We start from the raw sequence: 24553 nt of genomic DNA on the forward strand, positions 1-24553 counted from the left end.
ATCTTTCCCTTACTTCACAGTTCACAACATGAGCTTAATTGTTTTACCAAGTTCCAATATGTTCAATTGGATATTTTCTTTAGTTCAATGTGAGGAAAGAAATCTGTCAAATATAAAATTCATTCCATGAAGATGCAGAATTGGTTAACATACAGATTGTAATATGAAAATACAAATGTATACACCTCTAAATATCTAAAATAGAAGAATCAATATTATTGACCCATGAGTGAAAAAATGCACCCAGATATTGAAAAGTGCTTGCAGGTCTTGTTGGAAGAATTCGAAAGAAAGATTGATGTCTTATATAAGGTCATGTCCATATTCTTGTGAGTGAACACTAAAATTATTATAGGACATAACTTTAGTGATTAGAACCAGGATCAGGTGGATCTTATTATCTACTAGATCCTTGACTGGAGTTGTTAACCTATGCCAATCATGGAGCTCTGGCTGACAGATATAAACTAAGAATCACCTTGTGGCTTTCACTCTGTCTCACACCTGCATACACACAACATGGGTGCAGGGGAAAAAATAAGCACTACCGCAGTTAGGCGGTGGTGTGGGGGTAAAAAAAAATAAACTGAGAATTCAGAAGGTCTCCTCAGTCAAGGCTTTGGCTTTGACCTGGCCAGTCAAAAACCATGCACTGTGTACATGTAAATAAAGGGTGACTTTGTAATGGGATATGGGCCTCAGTGCAGTTATTTCAATAACAATTTTACACAAGATGGTAAGTGACTCCTATGGACTTAGAGTAAAGTTTACATGTGATCTGACATCATTATGACAAATCTCCTTTTAAATATGCTCAAACTTCAGGTGGGCTGATATCTCTCTAGGTACCTGCTCAGATTACAATTGAAAGAGATAGCAGCAGAGGCTGTCTCAGTAATATACCCAATAGGATAGATTAATGAATTCACACCATTTTTCAATGTTAGTGTACATATCTTCAACTGCCATCTTCAATATCATTCTGATGCAATGCTCAATTTACCTGTTATGAAGGTAAGGGGTACTGTACCTTTAAGAAAGTTGAAAGCTAACAAGGACTTAGAGAAGCACACAGAGTGCTGGAGAATTTACAATGTAAATGAATTATATGCAGGCATAGGTGTTTGGATTAGTAAATTTGCAGATGACACTAAGGTTGGTGGAGTAGTGGACAATTTGGAAGAATGTTACAGGTTGCAGGGGGACTTGGATAAACTGCAGAATTGCGCTGAGAAATGGCAAATGGAGTTCAATGCAGATAAATGTTATCTGATTCACTTTGGGAAGAATAACAGGAAGGCAGAGTACTGGGTCAATGGAAAGATTCTTGGTAGTGTGGATGTGCAGAGGGATTTTGGAGTCCATGGACATATATCCCTGAAAGTTGCCACTCAGGTTGATAGTGCTGTTAAGAAGGCATAGGGTGTGTTAGGTTTCATCGGTAGAGGGATTGAGTTCCGGAGCCGCAATGTCATGCTGCAACAATACAAAACGCTAGTGCGGACATACTTGGAATATTATGTACAGTTCTGGTCGCCATATTTAAGAAAGGATGTGGAAGCATTGGAAAAGGTGCAGAGAGGATTTAGCAGGATGTTGCCTGGTCTGGAGGGAAATTTTTTGAGGAAAGACTGAGAGACTTGGGTCTGTTCTCATTGGAAAGAAGAAGGCTAAAAGGGGATTTGATAGAGACATACAAGATGATCACAGGATTAGATAGGGTAGACAGTGAAAGTCTTTTTCCTAGGATGATGATGTCAACTTGTATGAGGGGGGGCATAACTACAAATTGAGGGGTGATAGATTTAAGATAGTTGTCAGAGTCAGGTTCTTTACTCAGTGAGTGCTAAGGGCGTGGAATGCCCTACCTGCCAATGTAGTTAAGTCAGCCACATTAGGGAGATTTAAACAATCCTTGGATAAGCTCATGGATGACGATGGGATAGTATAGAGGGACGAGCTGAGAATAGTTCACAGGTCGGCGCAACATCGAGGGCCAAAGGGTCTGTTCTGCACTGTATTGTTCTATGTTCTGTGTCACATTTGGTTCAGAACAGCTCGCGTGGGTTGCCTGGAAACAAAAACAAATTCAAATTTAGCCAGTCAGTTGAAATTATACCCCAAAATACCAACCTCCAGTCAAGTTTGAATTCATAATATTGACAATATTAAAAACCAATGAAACGATTCAATGCTTTGGGATATAAGACCAGGGAAAATTAAACAGTTGGGGAGGAGAACTGCCAAGTCACAAATATCTGCAGAGTGCCTGTAGAATAGCTCTCTTTAAGGTACCTTTACCAATCAATGGCCTGTGAAACAGAAATCCCTAAGAATAAGAAAAGAAGACAGAGGAAGATACAAAGTGAAGATTCGACAGCTGGCTGGTTTTGAAATTTGAATTTTCCTGTAAATCTTAATTAGGTGTTTTATCAAACTAGTATTGTAGAGGGGGAGGTAAAAGATAGGTTTAGATAAATGAGTTGTAAATAGTTGTTAGTTAATTATTCTCTGTTAGACTTTTTAAAAAATGAAGTTGTTAATTTTTACTTTAGTGAGTTTTGAGATAGTTCTTTGCCTCTCGAATTTTAACAGATTACAGCATGGGTTAAATCATTTCTGTGTTACAGGTCTGAATTAGCGGTAGGTGGAGGGGGGGGTGGAGGGGGGAAGGATTTACCCTGTATTGTAACAGTCTGAGGACTCGTCATCAAGATTTGAACTGGTTTTGGACAAATTTGAATAGATTAGGGGAATAAAAACAATCCCAGAAAATTTAAGCACTTGCAGGTTAGTGTCCTAGATCTTTAAGTAAAATGTAAGTGAATCAATTTGTTCAATTTTTGTCACTTATGATTGATTAAATTAAAAGTGAGAGAACTGGCTCTTAAAATTGCTAAAGAGGTTTTAGGATTTTAAGATGATTCTCAAATTTGCTAAGAAAGTTTAGAAGGAAAGAAAAAGGTCTTTTATTTAGAATTAGCAAATAAGTTATATTTGGGTTTAACCAAGGACAAAAGTAAAACTGAAATTATAAGGGAATTACTCAAACAGTTACATGTATCAGAGAAACAGACAAATGGAGTAGAGGTAGAAAAACTAAATTACAGTTGAGGAAAATGTAGTTAGAAGATAAACAGAGGGAGAGAGAAAGAGAGAGAAGAGAGAGCGAGAGAGGAAAAAGAGAGAGAAGGTTCTTAGCTGAGCAAAGAGAGAGAAGAAAGGGAGAGACAAAGAGAGAGAGAATTTGAACTTGAGAAGTTGTGACTTAGTCAGCAAAGACAAGTTAACAGGATGGCGATTAAAAGAGAAGGTATACAAACATTTCAAAACTCTGCCATATTTTGATGAGAATGATGTTGAAGCCTTCTTTATTTCATTTGAAGAATTGACTAGGCAGATGGAGTGATCTGAAGATTTATAGGTATCGCTAGTTCAGACTAAACTGGTAGGCAAATGAGGGGTCAAGAGATTATGGCAAGGTTAAACAGGCTATTTTAAGTGCTTATGAATTTGTACCAGAAGCATATAGATAGCAGTTCAGAAACATAAAGAAGGAACTAGGTCAGACTTATGTTGAGTTTTAAAGAATTAAACATAGTCATTTTGATAGATGGGTGCGTTATTTAATGATAGATAGTACCTTTCAGGCTCTAAGAGAGATTACTGTGCTGGAGGAGTTTAAAAGCTCACTTCCAGAGATGTTGAGAATTCATGTGGTGAAACAGAAAGTTCAGGAAGTGAGAAGGACAGTGGAATTAGCAGATGAATACATGTTGGTGCATAAGACAAGTTTCTGGCCAGAATTTCATCCTGTGAGAAATAGAAGTTGGGAGAAGGGGAGATCCTACGCTATGAAACAAAGAGTAGAGAGCACTGGTAAGAGTTTACCACAAGTTAAAAAAAGCCTAAGAGGGTGGACAGGAGGTGAAAGGCCTGAGGTGTTTTCACTATAATGGAGTGAGACACAGAAAATTACAGTGCCGGTGGTTTCAGAAGGGCACTGGGAAAAGGTGTTTCCACTGCCAGAGGGTGAGACACATAAAATTACAGTGCTGGTTGTTAAAAGAAGGCACTGTGGGAAAAGATGTTGTAAAAGATTGCTAAGCCAGTGACATTCATGAAGGTAGTAAAGGACATCCTAAGAAGAGCCAAGGAACTGTAGGAGATTGCACAGCCCATCCAGAGGCTGGGTATGGAGTTAGTACCTGATGTCTACAAAGAATTCACCTCTGTGGGTAATTCACCTCTCAGAAAGAAAAGGGGGAGAAGGGCAAGAAGTTATAATTTTGAGAGATAGCGTGGGGAGCACGGTGGCACAGTGTGGGCAGCACGGTGGCACAGTGTGGGCAGCACGATGGCACAGCAGTTAGCACTGCTGCCTCACAGTGCCAGAGACCCGGGTTCAATTCCCGCCTCAGGCGACTGACTGTGTGGAGTTTGCACATTCTCCCCGTGTCTGCATGGGTTTCCTCCGGGTGCTCCGGTTTCCTCCCACAGTCCAAAGATGTGCAGGTTAGGGTGAATTGGCCATGCGAAATTGCCCGTAGTGTTAGGTTAGGGGTATGGGTGGGTGGCAGGTCGGTGTGGACTTGCTGGGCCGAAGGGCCTGTTTCCACACTGTAAGTAATCTAATCTAATCTAATCTCTAACCAGTCGCTAATAGTGAGAGATGAGTGAATCTGCACTCTTCCTGATCTGTAACCCAAGAGTTTGGTAATTTGTGGGATAGATGAACAGAAATTTAGCTTTCCCTATGTACGGTCATGGTGGAGTGCCAACTCAAGACTGGCTGAGTAACAGTGGGAGTGATTGACGGTGTCAGTTCCAGGAATTCAGTTTGTTCTTGAGAATGATTTGGCAGGATCCAAGGTAGGAGTGGAAAAGCCCAAGGAAGACCAAGAAACTGAGGAGGTAAAACAAAAATGTCCTATAATTTTCTCAGACTGTATGGTAACGAGATCCCATTATCGTAAGTCACAGGCCAAAGCAAAAACTAAAGAGAAAGATGAAGGAGTTGAGATTCAGTTAGCGGATACCCTGTTTAATGTAATGGTGCAGGAAAAATCTGAACAGGCAGAGGGTCAAGATGGAAGTGTTTAGTCCTGAAAGGTTAAGAGACTTTCAACAGCAAGACAAGACAATATAAAAATATAAGTGGATGTGTACTCCGAAAAGGAGACAGAGAATATTCCAGAGAACTAGCAGAGGGAAAGAACTGGAGAAACAGGTGTTAGTTAGCCCCAGAGAGTGAGGAATCAAATCCTGATGATGCAGATTTTGATGTGCCTCAAATAAGATGAAAAAATGAGGAAGTTCTTGAGGATTGGGATAGGTTAGTAAGCTCTCTGTCTCGTGAGCATAGAACACGATTGAAAGATGCGTTACTGCAATATAAGGGCACGTGTAAGAATCAGTTGAGGAGAACTAATGCTTTTGTACATGCAGTGAACATAGGGAATACTGCTCTGATAAAACAACGTCTCTATCAGCGTAATCCTTTCAACGCCAGATAGATCCAAATGGAGCTGGAGACCATGATCAACAAGGATATCATCAAACCAACCCAGAGCAAGTGGAGATCATCAATTGTCTTAGTTCCCAAACCAGACGGGACTCAACGATTCTGTGTGGATTATTGGAAGGTCAATGCCATTACAAAATTAAACTCTTATCCAATTTTAAGATTAGAGGACTGTATTGAGGAAGCCAGACAAACCAGTTACATCACCAAGTTGGACTTACTGTGTAGTTACTGGCAGGTACCTTTGTCAGAGACAGGGAAAGAAATTTCTGAGTTTGTAACCCTAAATGGGCTATATTAATTTTGGAATAAAGAATGAACCCGCCACATTCCAAAGACTCATGAACAGAGTTGTGGCTGAGTTAACAAACTGTACAGTATATTTGGATGATGTGGTGACCTTTAGTAAGTCCTGGAAAGATCACATGGTACAGTTGGTAATGAACTTAAATAAAACTGAATTCACAAAAGCAGAGGTGACCTTCTAGGGTCATAACATCAGTAATTGAAGGTTGACCACATAGAATGCAAAGAAGAGGGCCCTCAAAGAATTTCCAAGACCAACCTCGATCAAAAAGGTGCTTCAATGTTTAGGACTCAACGATTCTAAACTTCAATTGTTCCAGACTTCAGCAGTGTAGTGGCTGATTTGCTGAAGACACAAAGTTTCAGTAGACAGAACCATGCCAGGAGGTATTCAACCATTTGAAAGCCATATTAACCATCAAACTAATTTTAGCTACAAACTTTTCAAAATCTTTTAAAGTCATCATTACTGCTAGTGACATAGGAGTTAGAGCTATACTGCTACAGGAAGATGAGGATGGGATTGATGCCAGTTGGTTACTTTTCGAAGAAGCTCAACAACCATCAGAGGAAATACTCCACAATTGAGAAAGAACTATTGAGTTTGGCAGTGACTTTACAACATTTTCATGTGTATGCCATGAACAATATCTTGGAGATAGTTACATACACAGAATACAATCCTCTTACCTTCTTAGAACGCTTTAAAGACAAGAACATGAGACTATCGTTGGAGGTCATAAGAATGTAATCACATGCATTATCATAGATTTAACTGATAAATTTTAGATTAGATTTGTATTGATCCAATGTTATATGTATGGGAAAACTTAAGGTTAACTTAGATTAAAGTTATCTGTATGTTATGGTGATGTGTTTGAAGAATAGAAAACAATGAAGCCATCTTTTCATTATGATGGTTTGTTTTTTCTTAAGGGGAGAAGTGTTATGAAGGTAAGGGGTGCTATACCTTTAAAAAAGTTGAAAGCTAGCAAGGACTTAGAGAAGCACACAGGGTGCTGGAGAATTTACAATGTAACTTTTGGTTCAGAACAGCTAGCACTGGCTAGGTTGCCTAGAGACAAAAATAAATTCAAACTTAGCCAGTCAGTTGAAATTATATCCCAAAAATACCAACCTTCAATCAACTTTGAATTTATAATATTGGCAATGTTAAAAACCAATGAAATGATCCAATGCATTGGGGTGTAAGGTCGAGGAAAATTGAACAGCTGAGGAGGACAACTGCTAAGTCACCAGCCTCTGCAGACTGCCCAGAGAAGCTCTCTTAAAGAAATCTTTATCAATGACCTGTGAAACAGAAATCCCTAAGAAGAAGAAAATAAGACAGAAGAAGATACAAAAAGAAAACTTGACGGCTGGCTGGTTTTGAAATTTGAATTTTTCTGTAAATCTTAATTAAGGGTTTTATCGGACCAGTATTGTAGAAGGGGAGGTAAAAGATAGGTTTTGGTAAATGAGATGTAAATATTTGTTAGTTAATTATTCTCTTTTTAAAAAATTGAAGATTTTAATTTTACTTTAAATAGTGACTTTTGGGATAGTTCTTTGCCTTTTGACTATTAACAAATGACAGCACCGATTAAATCATTTCTGTGTTGCAAGTTTAAATTAGCGGGGAGGGGAGGTGTTACCCCATATCATAACAATCCCCAATACTCATCCAGCCATGGGTGAGTCATGGACGACCCCTTCTCCCACCTCTAACAAACCCCTTCCACCTGGACACCCCGTGCTGGCCTCTTACCCGCCCTCGATCTCTTCATAGCCAACTGCCGCTGCGACATTGACCTGCTCAACCTGTCCACCCCTCTTACCCACTCCAGTGTGCAGCCCTCCACTCCCACTGCTCCAACCCCAACCTCACTATCAAACCGGCAGACAAGGGAGGTGCTATGGTAGTTTGGCGCACCGATCTTTACGTTGCTGAGGCTAAACGCCAGCTCGCGAACACCTCCTCCTACTGCCCCCTTGACCATGACCCCACCTCCCACCACCATACCATCATCTCCCAGACCATCCATAACCTCATCACCTCAGGGGATCTCCCATCCACTGCCTCCAACCTCATAGTCCCACAACCCCGCACAGCCCGTTTCTACCTCCTGCCCAAAATCCACAAACCTGACTGCCCTGGCTGACCCATTGTCTCAGCCTGCTCCTATCCCACCGAACACATCTCTGCACACCTCAACACAGTCCTGTAACCCTTAGTCCAAAAACTCCCCACCTATGTTCGGGACACCATCCACGCCCTCCACCTCCTCCATGATTTTCGCTTCCCCGGCCCCCAACGTCTTATCTTCACCATGGATATCCAGTCCCTATACACCACCATCCCCCATCATGAAGGCCTCAAAGCCCTCCGCTTCTTCCTTTCCCGTCCACCCAACCAGTACCCTTCCACTGACACCCTCCTTCGACTGACTGAACTGGTCCTCATTCTGAACAACTTCTCTTTCCAATCCTCCCATTTCCTCCAAATCAAAGGAGTAGCCATGGGCACCCACATGGGCCCCAGCTATGCCTGTCTCTTCGTCGGATATGTAGAACAGTCCATCTTCTGCAGCTACTCTGGCACCAATCCCCATCTTTTCCTTCGCTACATCAATGACTGTATCGGCGCTACCTCGTGCTCCCACGAGGAGGTTGAACAGTTCATCCACTTTACTAACAGCTTCCACTCCGACCTCAAATTACCTGGACCATCTCAGACTCCTCCATCCCCTTCCTAGACCTCTCCATTTCTATCTCGTGCGACCGACTCAACACGGACATTTACTATAAACCGACCGACTCCCACAGCTACCTAGATTACATCACCTCCCACTCTGCCCCCTGTAAAAACGCCATCCCATATTCCCAATTCCTTGGCCACCGCTGCATCTGCTCACAGGAGGACCAATTCCAATACCAAACAACCCAGATGGCCTCCTTCTTCAAAGACTGCAATTTCCCCTCAGACGTGGTTGACGATGCTCTCCACCACATCTCCTCGACTTCCCGCTCCTCCGCCCTTGAACCCCACTGGTCCTCACCTACCACCCCACCAACCTCCAGATACATTGTATCATCTTTAATCATTTCCGTCACCTCCAAACAGATCCCACACCAAGGATATATTTCCCACCCCTCCCCTATCAGCGTTCCGGAAAGACCATGCCCTCTGCGACTCCCTCGTCAGGTCCATACCCCCCCCACCAACCCAACCTCCACACCCGGCACCTTCCCCTGCAACTGCAAGAAATGCAAAACTTGCGCCCACACCTCCCCCCTCAGTTTCCTCCAAGGCCCCAAGGGATCCTTCCATATCCGTCACAAATTCACCTGCACATCCACAAACATCATTTACTGCATCCGCTGCACCCGATGTGGCCTCCTCTACATTGGGGAGACAGGCCTACTTGTGGAACATTTCAGAGAACACCTCTGCGACATCCGCCCCAACCAACCCAACCACCCTGTGGCCGAACACTTCAACTCCCCCTCCCACTCTGCCAAGGACATGCAGGTCCTTGGCCACCTCCATCGCCAGACCATAACAAAACAACGCCTGGAGGAAGAGCACCTCATCTTTCGCCTAGGAACCCTCCAACCACAAAGGATGAATGCAGATTTCTCCAGCTTCTTCATTTCCCCTCCCCCCACCTTATCTCAGTCCCAACCCTCGAACTCAGCACCGCCTTCCTAACCTGCAACCTTCTTCCTGACCTCTCTGCCCCTACCCCCACTCTGGCCTATCACCCTCACCTTAACCTCCTTCCACCTATCGCATTTCCAACGCCCCTCCCCCAAGTCCCTCCTCCCTATCTTTTATCTTAGCCTGCTTGGCACACCTTCCTCATTCCTGAAGAAGGGCTTATGCCCGAAACGTCGATTCTCTTGCTCCTTGGATGCTACCTGACCTGCTGCGCTTTTCCAGCAACACATTTTTCAGCATGAGTGAGTCATGTCAGATAGTCCATATGCTTTATCTCACCCTGATGCAAGCCTAACACATACCTCCCAGCTTGCACACAATGACAGCTAATCACGCATATTTATATTTAGATTTCATTGTCATGTGTATTGGAGTACGGAAATACAAGAGTACAGTAAAAAGTGTCTAATGTCGCCACATGCAGTACTATTTTAGGTACAAAAGTACCTAGGTACAAAACCTCAGACACAAAGTAGTAAAAGAAACAAAGTTAAAAAGTTGGAGAAGGCAGCACACAAGAAAAAAACTGCAGAAATTAACAGGAGTGGGTAAAGTGCATCTGCATGCTTTAATCTCTAAGGAGGGAAAAGTGCTGGTCGTTATGAGAAAAACCATTATGAAACTGTGGTCACCAGTGAATCTGAAACTATTTTCAATAGGATGCCTCATCTGATCCTCCTCCTCCAGTGCCACTTTGTCCTCGTCTTTTTACTTTATTCCCTTTCCTCAACACATCCATTTTTATTTCAGATGCATACACAAAAAATGTAACTTGCCATGGAGTGCAAAAAGAGGAAGATGAATGTGAAAATGGAAGGACACTATATAATTTGATTTCACTGTTGCAGCCATGAACTCACATACATACACAGCATGTAAGTTAGGATAAGACAGTGGGTGGGAGCTACATATGCTGTGGTAGCGAACACTGATGCCCTAGAGTCAGGAATATATGAAAATGACAGCTGTTCCATTTTACCAGACTGAACTGAGAAATGCCTGTTCTCTTTTCAGCTTGGCTTGCGGTGCATGGCCCATTTATTCCAGTCATGCTCCAACTTTACATCACAAAAACATAATTCAACACTAGCCAATCCATGCCATGTAAACTATTGAAACTTTAAACATGCATAGAAAAGCATCCAAAATACATTAACAATGCAGCAACAGACAAAATAAATAATCTATCCACCATCTTACAAGTAGTTGTTGATCCTGTTAAATAGCACTGTCTGACATTTTTCTGTCTATTTACTGAAATATTTAACTGTACAAGGTAAATCAGTCATAATGATCTGACATTTCTACCATTTATTTTTGCTTTCAAATTAATGCATGTTTTCTGCTAAATACTGAAGTTCCTGTAGATAAAAGATTTGATGTAAATATTTTTGAAATTAAGAAGTATAAAGAAAGATATTTGCTTAATATAATGAAAAATAGAAACATGCTCAGAAACTTGATACGACAGCTTGCTACAAGTTTTAACAGGAATGCCCAGTTGTATTGCATTATCAACTGTAATGTTAGCTGAATGAATATCGTTACTCATTATTATTCATGCTTCTGCAGCACAGTTCTTTCACAGTCCAACACTTAAAATATGTTGATGATTAATTGCATTTGTGAGGCACGATAGATGTTCTGACGATTTTAGAGAGATCATTGTTTATTTTTGAATACTGAATATTATTTCTTTGTTTTCGCTTTGAAGAATTTTCAAAGTTGTCAGAACTCAGGTCCACCATCAACTACAAGTAAATCTACTGAATATCAGATAATGGGTGGATGCTTTCCAAACCATATCCATTTTGCAAAGCGCAATGGATTTTACGTTTTCAAAGCAATTGTAGTGCAGCCCACATTTAGGTAAGTTCAGCAGTGTCTTCTCGCCTTGGAGTTCCCTTTTCAGGAACTAATTTATGCTATTTTATACTCTATTTAGCAACATATACATTGAAGGTGTGTTTTAGTCCTGAATTGTGATGTGCAGTGTACTTGTTAAACAAAATTGGAGATTCTTCAGTCAGATGACAGCACCTGTTAAAATGTATGTAATTTGTCATATTATTATTATTTTAAGTGTTCAACACAAGCTTGCCAATATTCTATTTTTCAATCATTATGTTATAAACCGATCAGACCAATTTAAGAAAATTTTCAACTATCTCAGAAAATCAACCAAATACTGTTACTTATTAGTTACTTAAAGTCAGACTTAAATTATTTTGAATAAGATATTTAAAATTTGAATATAAGTTTTATTCCAAGTTATTTATTTTATATTTCAACTTGTTAGATTTGCCAACCCTATGCATTAATTGCTTTGCATGAATATGATGCTCAGCTGATGTTAATACTGATCAAAGCCAGGTCTCAGAATGAAACCTGGGATGTTGAATTCTACCACTTTTTTTGTATAAACCATTTTAAGACCAGTTACTGAATGCATTCACAAGGTACCTTTATCCTAAAGAATAAAATCCTAATTAAACAACAACAAAGCATGAGACAAAAAAGGTTGGCAAGATTTCATTCCATACATCAGAAAAAGATTCAAATGCAGACTATTCCTTTTATTCCAGCAATCTCCTTACAAGCACCAAAACCTCAGTGAAGAATTTTCATCATCTTCACAACAAACCTCCATCTCAAATTCAGGCTGGCACAAATACAATCAGTCTTTTTTTTAAAAATCCCTACAATGTGGAAACAGGCAATTCCATTCAACAAGTCCACACCAACCCTCCAAAGAGCATCCCACCCAGACTCGTCCCCCTACTCTGACCCTGTAACCCTGCATTTCCCATGACTAATGCACCTAAATTACAAATTCCTGAACACTGTGGGTAACTTAGCATAGCCAATCCACCTAGCTTGCACATCTGTGGGAGAAAACTGGAGCACCTGGCAGAAACCCATGCAGACCATGGCAGAACATGCAAACCACACAGACAGTTGCCCAAGGCTGGAATCAAACCTGGATCCCTGGTGCTAAGAGGAAGTAGTGCTAATTAATGAGCAACCATGTTGCCCCTTTTGGTAAATGTGTTTGCAATTACTAGATGCTATTTTTGTTCAGGCAATATCTCTCCGAAATGCCTAAAACAAACTGCAAACTAAATTGTCTATGATGTATCCTCAAACCAAATACAGTAGTTCCCTAAATTTAGTGTTCAGTAGCCTTGTGTCCATTTTGACATCCATTGGCTCACACTAATTCACTTTCTAGATAATTCTGTCTTTTTGTGTCACTGAATCCTGTCACTAAGCAATGATGCAACTTTTTCTCTCCCTTTTATTAAATGAAATATTATTTCTAAATTGAAGGTTGTAAAATATCTGTAAAATTTAGGTAAACAAAAGCGACATCCAGACATCCTGGTACCACTCACAGAATCAATCTAAAATGAATTTATGCCTCTCACTTCATAACACACAAAAAAATCTATTGTATGTGTAACATCTCCCCACATTTTCTCTCTATTGTTTTTAATAATTAATATTGTCATGAACATCAGAATTGTCTCACTCCATGCCAAAATCCGAACCTCACAGGTTGAGACAATTTGAAACCCTAACTAGTCACCTCATAGAGGTTTGCTTTATTTCCAGATAAGTTAAGTAGTTCTCTACCATTGCTAGAAGTACCAATCTGTATGGAGTTTGTTGTAATATGGTTATCTCTGTCTCACATCCTTTGGTAATCATACTCAATCTTACTACTTGGCTCAAGTATGATCAAGGAGAAAGTGAGGACTACAGATGCTGGAGATCAGAGCTGAAAATGTGTTGCTGGAAAAGCGCAGCAGGCCAGGCAGCATCCAAGGAGCAGGAGAATCGACATTTCAGGCATGAGCCCTTCTTCAGGAATGAGGAAAGTGTGTCCACCAGGCTAAGATAAAAGGTAGGGAGGAGGGACTTGGGGGAGGGGCGTTGGAAATGCGATAGGTGGAAGGAGGTTAAGGTGAGGGTGATAGGCCACAGTGGGGGTGGGGGCGGAGAGGTCAGTAAGAAGATTGCAGGTTAGGAAGGTGATGCTGAGTTCGAGGGTTGGGACTGAGACAAGGTGGGGGAAGGGGAAGTGAGGAAACTGGAGAAATCCGAGTTCATCCCTTGTGGTTGGAGAGTTCCTAGGTGAAAGATGAGGCGCTCTTCCTCCAGATGTCATGTTGTTAAAGTCTGGCGATGGAGGAGTCCAAGGACCTGCATGTCCTTGGTGGAGTGGGAGGGGGAGTTGAAGTGTTGAGCCACGGGGTGGTTGGGTTGATTGGTCCGAGTGTCCCAGAGATGTTCTCTGAAACGTTCCACAAGTAGGCGGCCTGTCTCCCCAATATAGAGGAGGCCACATTGGGTGCAGCGGATGCAGTAAATGATGTGTGTGGAGGTGCAGGTGAATTTATGACGGATGTGAAAGGATCCCTTGGGGCCTTGGAGGGAAGTAAGGGGGGAGGTGTGGGCGCAAGTTTTGCATTTCTTGCGATTGCAGGGGAAGGTGCGTCCACACCCCCCACCAACCCAACCTCCACTCCCGGCACCTTCCCCTGCAACCGCAAGAAATGCAAAACTTGTGCTCACACCTCCCCCCTTCCATATCTGCCACAAATTCACCTGCACCCCCACACACATCATTTACTGCATCCGCTGCACCCGATGTGGCCTCCTCTATATTGGGGAGACAGGCCGCCTACTTGCGGAACGTTTCAGAGAACACCTCTGCGACACCCAAACCAACCAACCCAACCACCCTGTGGCTCAAAACTTCAACTCCCCCTCCCACTCCGCCAAGGACATGCAGGTCCTTGGACTCCTCCATCGCCAGACCATAACAACACGACGGCTGGAGGAAGAGCGCCTCATCTCCCGCCTAGGAACCCTCCAACCACAAGGGATGAACTCAGATTTTTCCAGTTTCCTCATTTCCCCTACTCCCACCTTGTCTCAGTCCCAACCCTCGAACTCAGCACCGCCTTCCTAACCTGCAATCTTCTTCCTGACCTCTCCGGCCCCACCCCCACTCCGGCCTATCACCCTCACCTTAAGCTCCTTCCACCTATCGCATTTCCAACGCCCCTCCCCCAAGTCCCTCTTCCTTACCTTTTATCTTAGCCTGCTTGGCACACTCTCCTCATTCCTGAAGAAGGGCTCGTGCCTGAAACATCGATTCTCCTGCTCCTTGGATGCTGCCTGACCTGCTGGGCTTTTCCAGCAACATGTTTTCAGCTCAAGTATGATCAATGCCATCCTGTATCTCCTGTACATTCTTTCTGACTATATATCATTTCAGTTACAAAAACTGAAATTGCTGGAAAAACTCAGCAAGTCTGGCAGCATCCGTGAAGAAGAATCAAAGTTAATGTTTCAGATCGAATGACCCTTCCTCAGAACGATCCACAGTTCATTTAGTTTTTATGATCTCGGTTGATTGGTTTCTCAAGGATACTTGCCCCTGCTTGACTCTTCCTTACCTAGACTTTCTGACTTCGTGTCAAAGTTGACAATAATTTCGACCTTTTTCTCACATTATACCACTTCTGTCACTTCCTATTGTGGCATTTTTCTAGTTCCTTCACCTTTTCATGGTCTTGCAATATTATGTTCAGCATGAGATTGCACCTCAATGGCACTGGCGCTTCCTCCTGGAAGCAGGACCAACTATCCAGTACTCTCAGTGATGAAGCCTCAAACATTGAACACTGAGGAATATTTGGATTATTCATTAATTTTTTGGACAAAATTTATTTATAAAATTATCTGTTGATTGCATGTGATCAGATTTTTATAAATTTCGAAAACATTATTCAATAGAAGAATATATGGTGTAATTTAACAAACAGGATTCAAGATAGATGAAAGTTCTATTTGAAAATCCCAAACTAATGCTTCCCTTCAGTTGAAGAATTGTGCTAATGAGTCAAATATAGAACATAGAACATTACAGCGCAGTACAGGCCATTCAGCCCTCGATATGGGCAACCTGTGAAACTAACCTGAAGCCCATCTAATCTACACTATTCCATTTTCATTCATATGTTTATCCAATGACCATATTGGCAAGATTACTACTGTTGCAGGCAAGGCGTTGCACATTCCTATTTCTCTCTGAGTAAAGAAACTACCTGTGACATCTGTTCTGTATCTATCACCCCTCAATTTAAATCTATGTCCCCTCATATGAGCCATCACTATCTGAGGAAAAAGGCTCTCACTGTCCACCTTATCTAATCTCCTGATGATTTTTTTATGTCTCAATAAAGTCATCTCTCAACCTTCTTCTCTCAAACAAAAACAGCCCCAAGTCCCTCAGCCTTTCCTCATAACTCCTTCCCTCCATACCAGACAATATCCTAGAAAATCTCCTCTGAATCCTTTCCAATGCTACCATGTCCTTCCTATAATGCAGTGACCAGAACTGTACACAATACTCCAAGTGTGGCTGCACCAGTGTTTTGTACAGATGCAGTATGACCTCATGGCTCCAAAACCCAATCCCTCTACCAATAAAAACTAACACACCATATGCCTTCTTAACAACCCTATCAACCTGGGTGGCAACTTTCAGAGATCTATGTACATAGACACCGATATCTCTCTGCTCATCTACACTGCCAAGAATCTTATCATTCGCCCTGTACTCTGTGTTACTATTGCTTCTTCCAAAGTGAATCACCTCACACTCTCGCATTAAACTCCATTTGCCATCTCTGAGCCCAGCTCTGCAGTTTACCTATGTCCCTCTGTAACCTGCAACATCCTTCGACACCATCCACAATTCTACTGTCCTTAGTGTCATCTACAAATTTATTAATCCATCCTTCTATGCCCTCATCCAGGTCATTTATAAAAATGACCAACAGCTGCGGCCCCAAAACAGATCCTTGCAGTACACCACTAGTAACTGAACTCCAGGATGAATATTTCCCATCAACCACCTACCTCTGTCTTCTTTCAGCTAGCCAATTTCTGCAAACTGCCAAATCACCCTCAATCCCTTGCCTCTGTATTTTGTGCAATAGCCTACCATGGGGGAACTTTATCAAACACTGAAATCCATATACACCATATCAACCACTTTACCCTCATCCATGTCTTGGTCACATTCTCAAAGAACTCAATAAGGTTTGTGAGGTACGACCTACCCTTCACAAAATCATGTTGACTATCCCTAATCAACTTATTCCTTTCTAGATGATTATAAATCCTATCTCTTATAACCTTGTCCAGCACTTTACCCACACCGAAATAAGGCTCACTGGTCTAGAATTATCAGAGTTGGCTCTACTCCCCTTCTTGAACAATGGGATAACATTTGCCATCCTCCAGTCTTCTGGCACTATTCCTGTAGACAATGACGACATATAGATCAAAGCCAAAAGCTCTGCAATCTCCTTCCTGGTTTCCCAGAGAATCCTAGGATAAATCACATCCAGCTGAGGGGACTTCTCTATTTTCACACTTTCCATAATTGCCAACACCTCCTCCTAGTGAACCTCAATCCCATCTAGTCTGGTAGGCTGTGCTTCAGTAATCTCCTCGACACATCGTCTTTTTCTAGTATGAATACTGATTTTCACTTAATACTTCTCCCATCCCCTCAGACTCCATGCCAACCTTCCACCATTGTCCTTGATTGACCCTAATCTTTCTCTGGTTATTCTTTTATTCCTGATGCACCTATAGAAAGCGTTAGGGTTTTCCTACCAATAACTGTTCATGTCCCCTCTTGGATCTTCTTAGTTCTCTTTTTAGGTCTTTCCTGGCCAACCTGTAACTCTCACGCGCTCTAACTGAGCTTTCATGTTTCATCCTTGCATTAGTCTCTATCTTCCTCTTGACAAGAGATTCAACTTTTTTATAAACCATGGCTCCCTCACTTGACCATTTTCTCCCTGCCTGACAGGTACATATTTATCAAGGACACGCAGTAGCTGTTCCTTGAATAAGCTCCACATTTCAATCGTGGCCATCCCCTGCAGTTTCCTTCCCCATTCCATGCATCCTAAATCTTGCCTAATTGCATCATAATTGCCTTTCCCCAAGCTATACCTCTTGTCCTGTGGTATATACATATCCCTTTCCATCGCTAAAGTAAACATAACCAAATTGTGGTCACTATCACCAAAGTGCTTACCTACCTCCAAATCCAACACCTGGTCTGGTTCATTACCCAGAACCAAGGTGGGGAATAAAAACAGTTTGAATTAAAATTGACATGGAACAGGGCACGGCAATTATTTTTAGGAAGTCAAAGATTTTACATTTTACACAGTCTAGAACATATGGATAGATTCCTGGTATTAACCGTGGATAGATTTTCAGGAAGAAACATACTTTTGGAATAGATATTAGAATTTTGAAAAATATTTCTGGATAAACATTCATTCCTCGTGATTTTCAGGCTCAAATGAAAGATTCAACAGTAACACAAAAATGGTGTCTTGAATAGTATTGTGAGACAATGTGAGATTGCTGAATTATAGGTGACATATATATTGTATGTCAAAAGAGAATTATAAAGTCATAAGGAAAGAGATACATTTGATAATTATAATAGATGACAAGAACTGGGAAGCTTTAACAGAAGAGTGAATCCCAGAACTGCCCAGGAAATGGTCAAGTGTTCTTTTATATGTGATTTCAAAACAATATTATGTAATAAATTATCTTAAATAGAATGAAATAGCTTTGAAATTACTCGCAACATGGAAGATTCAGAAGGCAGAAATGATTATGCTTTTTAAGCAGAGGAATTTGTATGGGTAACAAGAAGCTTCTACCCAATGATGAATGTTTTAGTCATGGACTTAGTCAGTTTTGTGGTTTTGGGCAGTGGATGCATGTCCACAGCGTGTGGAATGGATTGGTTAAAATGTTACCTGGATTTCTTAGATAATAAAGATCAAAGTAAGGTTAAGGAATTTGAGAGTTCTTCCTGCTTCAGGCTGGGGAATGACAACATGCTGAAATCATTCAGAGGAGTGATGATTCCCTGTGTAGCTGGGGTAATCATTTCATCAGCACAGATAGAGTATCATGTTAAATGCTCTTACTTGTGAACAGGTGGAGAATAAAAATAGTTTGAATTAAAATTGACATGGAACACAACAAAGCAATTATTTTTGGGAAGTCAATGGTTTTCCATTTTACACAATCTAGTCATTATTGCTTTCCATTAACAAGATTTAACTTCTTTAATTAAAATATTAAGTAGATGCTATTACCATCAGGAGATAGGAATTTAAAGGGGAAAAGGCGAATTATATACAAGTATTTCACGTTGGCTTTACTGTGGAGAAAGACATGGAGGCTAAAGGGAACTCAGGGAAATAAATATTGATGTTTTGAAAACAGTCCACATTACAGAAGATGAGGTGGTGAAAGTCTTAAAAAACCTAAAGGTGAATAAATCTCCGGGACCTGATAATCCAGGACATTGTGGGAATTTAGGGAAGAAATAGCAGGGCCCATAACAGAGATATTTGTATCATCTGTAGCTATGGTTGATGTGCCAGAGGAAGGTGACTAATGTTGTGCCTTTATTTAAGAAAGGCTGTAAGGAGAAGCCTGGGAACTATCGAGCAGTGACTCTAACACCATTGGTGGATACGTTGTTGGAGGGGATTCTGAGAGATAGGACTTATATGTATTTGATGAGGCAGGGGCTGAATAGGAAGAGTTAGCATGGCTTTGTGTGTGGAAAATCGTGTCTCACAAAATTGAGTTTTTTGAGAATGTAACTAAAAATATTGATGAGGACAGGGTGGTAAATATTGTCTATATGGATTTTAATAAATCTTTTGACAAGGTTCTAAATGATTAGTAAAGTTAGATAATCTAGGATTCAGGGACAGCTTGAGAAATTAGATACAAAATTGGCTTGATGGCAGACGACAAAGTTGGTGGAGCATTGAATTTCAAACTATATACCCGTGACCAGCAGTGCTCTGCAGAGATCAGTGCTGAGTTTGCTTTTCTTTGTCATTTATATCAGCAATTTGAATGATAATTTAAGAGGCTTAGTGAGTAAGTTTGCAGTTGACATCAAAATTGTGGTATGGTCGACAGTGAAGAAAGTTATCTAAGAGTACAATGGGATCTTGATCAACTGGGCCAGTGGGCTGAGGAGAGACGGATGGAGACAGATGGAGTTTAATTTGAATACAAGTTATTGCATTTTGATAAAGCAGTTAATGGTAATGCCTAGGGAGTGTTGTTGAGCAGAGAGATCTAGGGGTTCAGGTACATAATTCTTTGTAAGTTGTGTCACAGGTTGACATGGTGGTTAAAAAGGTGTTTCACACACTTGCCTTCTTTGCTCAGTCCTCAATTGTAGCTGGAAGGAGGGATTGGTCAGAGAGTTGGAAGGGAAGATTCATTCCTTCTATTGACTACCTACCATCTGTATTCACCTATCACTACTTTACCACTCCACCCCTCTCCTCACCCATGACCCTTCCCCCATCTCCTTATCTGCAGCTCCTACCCTCAACTCCATTCTTGAAGAAGGGTTATACCTGAAATGTCAACTTGTCCACCTCCTGATACTAAATAAATATTTTTCGACAGTGTTCACTATAGAAAATGAAAATATTGGCGAGGAAGATACAGAGATATTTGCATCTAGACTAGAAGAGATTGAGGTTCACAAGGAAGAGGTATTATAAATCCTGCAGAGTGTGAAAATAGACAAGTCCCCTGGGCCAATGGGATCTATCCTAGGATCTTCTGGGAAACAAGAGAAGAGATTGCCAAGCCTTTGGCATTGATCTTCAAATCATCATTGTCTACAGGAATAGTGCCTGAGGACTGGAGGATAGCAAATGTGGTTCCCTTGTTCAAAAAGGGTAGTAGAGACAACCCTGGTAATTACAGACCAGTGAGTCTCACTTCAGTTGTTGGTAAAGTGTTGGAAAAGGTTATAAGAGATAGGATTTATAACCATGTGGAAAAGAATAATCTGATCAGGGATAGTCAGCATGGTTTTGTAAAGGATAGGTCGTGCCTAACGAATCTTATTGAGTTTTTTGACAAAGTGACCAAATAGGTAGATGAGAGTAAACCGGTTGATGTGGTGTATATGGATTTCAGTAAAAAGTGAGGTCTGCAGATGCTGGAGATCAGAGCTGAAAATGTGTTGCTGGTTAAAGCACAGCAGGTCATTCTCAGGGAAAAGGAATTGCAGCCAGATCTATAGCACCATGGGTGGCTCTGCTGCTTAATCAAGGAGGAAGAAGAGTGATAGGGTTATAATGATAGAGGATTCATTAATAAGGTGAGCAGGCAGGCATTTCTGAAGCTGTAAAAGAGATTCCAGGATGGTATGCTAACTTCTTAGTGCCAAGGTCCAGAATGTCTCAGGAAGGCTGAAAGGTAGTCTGAAGGAGGAGGCAGAACAGCTAGTGATTGTGGTATATGTCGGCACCAATGACATATATAGAAAATGAATGACGTCCTGCAAATTGAGTTAGAATATAAATTAGAATGTAGTATCTTAAAGATGGTAATCTCATGAATACTACCATAAGACACAGGAACAGAAAACAGGACATTCATCCCATCATATCTGCTCCGCCATTCATTCATTGTTGATAGGTTAACCCCATTTTCCTACTTTTTCTCCATAACCTTGATCCCTTTGGTAATCAGGAACTTTATTTATATCTGTTTTAAATACACTCAATGACCTGGCCTCCACAGCCTTCTATGGCAATGAATTCCACAGATTCACCACTCTCTGGCTAAATAAGTTTCTCCTTATCTCCGTTCTGAAAGCTCTTCCTTTTATTCGAACACTGTGTCCTTGGGTCCTCATCTCTCCTGCCAATGGAAACATCTTTCCAACATCCACTCTGTCCAGGCTGTTCAGTATTCTGTAAGTTTCAATCAGATCCTCCCCGCGCCCCCATCCCTCTAAACTCCATTGAGTATAGTCCCAGAGTCCTTAAACATTCCTTTATATGTTAAGCCTTTTATTCCTGGAATCATTCTTGTGCACCTTCTCTGGACCTGTTATTAAGTGGAAGTTCAAATTTAATTTTAAATTTTATCTTTAACACAGCATTAACAACTGCCTCAGACCTCCCCAGCCTATCTAGGATGTGGGCCAGCACATATTGCTATTTCCAACTTGCCCTTGAGTTGTAGGACTCACCTCGTCAACTTTAGCAATTTTCACATACCTCAGGAAATAGATCTGTTGTCAGCTAAATGCAGCAATTGAATAAAACCTTGTTTTATTGTATTTTAAACTTTTTGCCTTACTCTGCCTGTGTACACTTTTGTCACTAACCTTCAAATCTCTCTGCGTTTAAGCTGGATCAAGGCAAATTTCCAACCTAACATCATTTTTAGTGTATTAAACTTTGCAACAAAATTCAAATCTGCCTTATTTTAGCTTGGAAAATTTTCCTGTTAGTTCTGTTTTTCTCTAGATAGATGTTGCCATACCTATGAAGAATTCCAGCATTTTATGTTTTAATTTCCATTATCATCAATACTTTGCTTTGTTATGTGTTTAAAAGCTCACTTGTTTTGTAGTAACCTAGATTGTAAATATATTTAGTCATACTTCCACACATTTGACACGTGTATTCTGAACATTATATTTATATATATATTTAAATGTGTATAAATATATTTTTCACATATAATGGATGAGAACATAATTTGCAAAAGATGTTTATCTATTAGTGTTGGTTATTCAAAAGTCATTTGCATGTATATTAGGAATAACAGTACCGAATCTAATTTATTCTTTGATGTTCTTCTTTATTTTTCTTTCCAGTTTCTGTGAACTTACGACCACATTTAGTATATATGTGTATGGAGCGTATCCAGAAATTACTTATTCATCAGAGCTGTTGCTTGGTGTTTTCATTTTGGTAATTTTACTATTCATTTTAGCTGGTTTTACAATGCTCTGAATGTGCTGTACCTCCGTTTAAAAATGTAGGATCGATATACCTTAAACCTGAACTTGCAAATGTTTGAATTGCTGTTGTTTATAAATCTTATTGTGGCACTAAAACATAATAAATAATCTTCGACCTTCTCCACCTCAACCTCCATCGACACCACAGTTTTTTAAGATACCTTTCCTCAAAGATTGTCAATTATTCATGGAAGTTAATGATATTTTCAAAAAATGTAGGTACTGTCCTATACTTTGACCTTCATACAGTAGAACTTTATTATTGCAACTTATGAATAAATAAGAATGAGATTTGAGCACTTTTCTAATGTATGTATTGCAAAAGAAAGCTGATCTGAATCAAAACAAAAATTAAACAAAGCAGTTTACATCCTGTGCTTGGCAAGTTTCCCGCACCAACTGTTACTATAATATCTATTTTGAAGAATACTGAACTAATATTTCTCACTTGAAGTAAATAACCAATTTTTTCTATTTTTTTTAAAACTGCATATGTCAGCTTCTAACTTTAAGGTACATTGTGCAGTTAATGCAGTTCCTAACAGCAGGATGAAAGTTGCATATTAAGCTGCAGCAGATTGAGGGTGAATTGTGCTTTTTTGATGATTAGCGGGAGAAATCTCCTTTTAGTACATTAGCATATCAAGCTTGCTCATTAAAACACGACTTCACCAAATTAAAGTGCATCTCTTGAGTCAAGAATGGAGCAAATGAGAATCTTGTATCTTTGGATTCATGATTGGCTAAAGGTTGTGTGCAGCAGGTACGGTAGTCTTTTCTTGGTCTATTTGAATTGAGTAGGAGCTGCTTTTCTTATATGGGGAGTTTTCTTGAAACAAGGAGAGGAGACATTGATTGGCTGGCATCTGTAAAAAAAAACAATTGAGCATGGGTGATGGAGGGAGGGAGATGGTATGTCTATGAGGACGCATGTGATAGAAAATGTTGAACTGCATCGGAAAGGTCAATATGTAATGTTAGATGAACAAGCATGATTGTGGAATAATCAAAATCTATACAGGAAACATCAAGGTAAAGGCCTGAAAATTGAGGGTAACTGGACTGGACCAGCCATGGCTGTAGCTTCAAAAGCACATCAGAAGCTGCAAATGTAGTGGCAAGTGACTCACTTCCTAACTCCTCAAAGTTTGTCCACCATCTACAAGGTACAAGTCAAAGTATAATGGAATACTCTCCAGTTATCTGGATGAGTATAGCTCCAACAACAGTCAAGAAGCTTGATACTGTCCTATAAACATTTATCAAGAATATAGATCCTTGATAATATCCTACGGTTGACGCCATATCTAATACCCCTCAACTAACTACCTCCTCTACAGATTCATAATAACAGCATTGTGTACTGATGTAATAGATTATTTTAAGAAATAACCTCAGCAGCCTTAAGGTACAGGTCAATGACAATTTATTGAGCTAATACTGGGAGAGTCCATCCCAGCAAAGATTTCAAGTTAGCACTCTAACCTAATGAAAATTCATCAGATATTGTAAGTCATTAAATAGTGCATTATTACTAGAATACCAAAATGGTCTGTTTAGACAAACCCCTTTTAGACAAACATTCCAAAAGCGGCAAGGCACCTGTTACCCTTGGTTTCACCACTCCCTATCTTCTGCCATTCTGTGTCTTCTCTGAAGCCTATGCCTCATTCACATCCTTGACTAAACTCCATTGCATTGTCCATTGGACAGGGTCATGCTCATATTCCAGCAGGTCAGGCAGCATCTGAGGAGCAGGACAGCCGACGTTTTAGGCATAAGCCCTTCAACAGGAATGTGGCAGGGAGTGGGGATGCTGAGAGATAAGTAGAACGGGGGTGTTGGGACTGAGGCAAGGTAGCTTCCAAATTAGGCCTCCGGGTTAATGCTGGTTCAGCCACGTTGCTTTCTAATAGAACTCTGTCTACTACATTAGCATTTGAGCATGTTTATGCAGTTTAATTAATGTTTCTTTTAAACTGACTATTTTCTTGAATAAAAATAAATGAAAAATGAAAATCTTAAATGATTTAAAATGCTACCTCATTCTAATTCCAGCTGGAAATTCATG

At 40.6% G+C, this 24553-nt stretch overlaps 1 protein-coding gene across 1 annotated transcript in view; it reads left to right on the plus strand.

The window, feature by feature from the left end:
• Positions 1-24553, plus strand: part of LOC132829228 (la-related protein 6-like) — a 75600-nt gene that overhangs the window by 35946 nt on the left and 15101 nt on the right. Inside the window, exons 5-6 of the mRNA XM_060846595.1 lie at positions 11266-11420; positions 22336-22432. Coding sequence (XP_060702578.1) covers positions 11266-11420; positions 22336-22432 — 252 coding nt within the window. The remainder of the gene's footprint in view (positions 1-11265; positions 11421-22335; positions 22433-24553) is intronic.

Source organism: Hemiscyllium ocellatum, chromosome 28 (genome assembly GCF_020745735.1).
Source record: "Hemiscyllium ocellatum isolate sHemOce1 chromosome 28, sHemOce1.pat.X.cur, whole genome shotgun sequence".
In the NCBI taxonomy this organism is placed as follows: Eukaryota; Metazoa; Chordata; class Chondrichthyes; order Orectolobiformes; family Hemiscylliidae; genus Hemiscyllium; species Hemiscyllium ocellatum.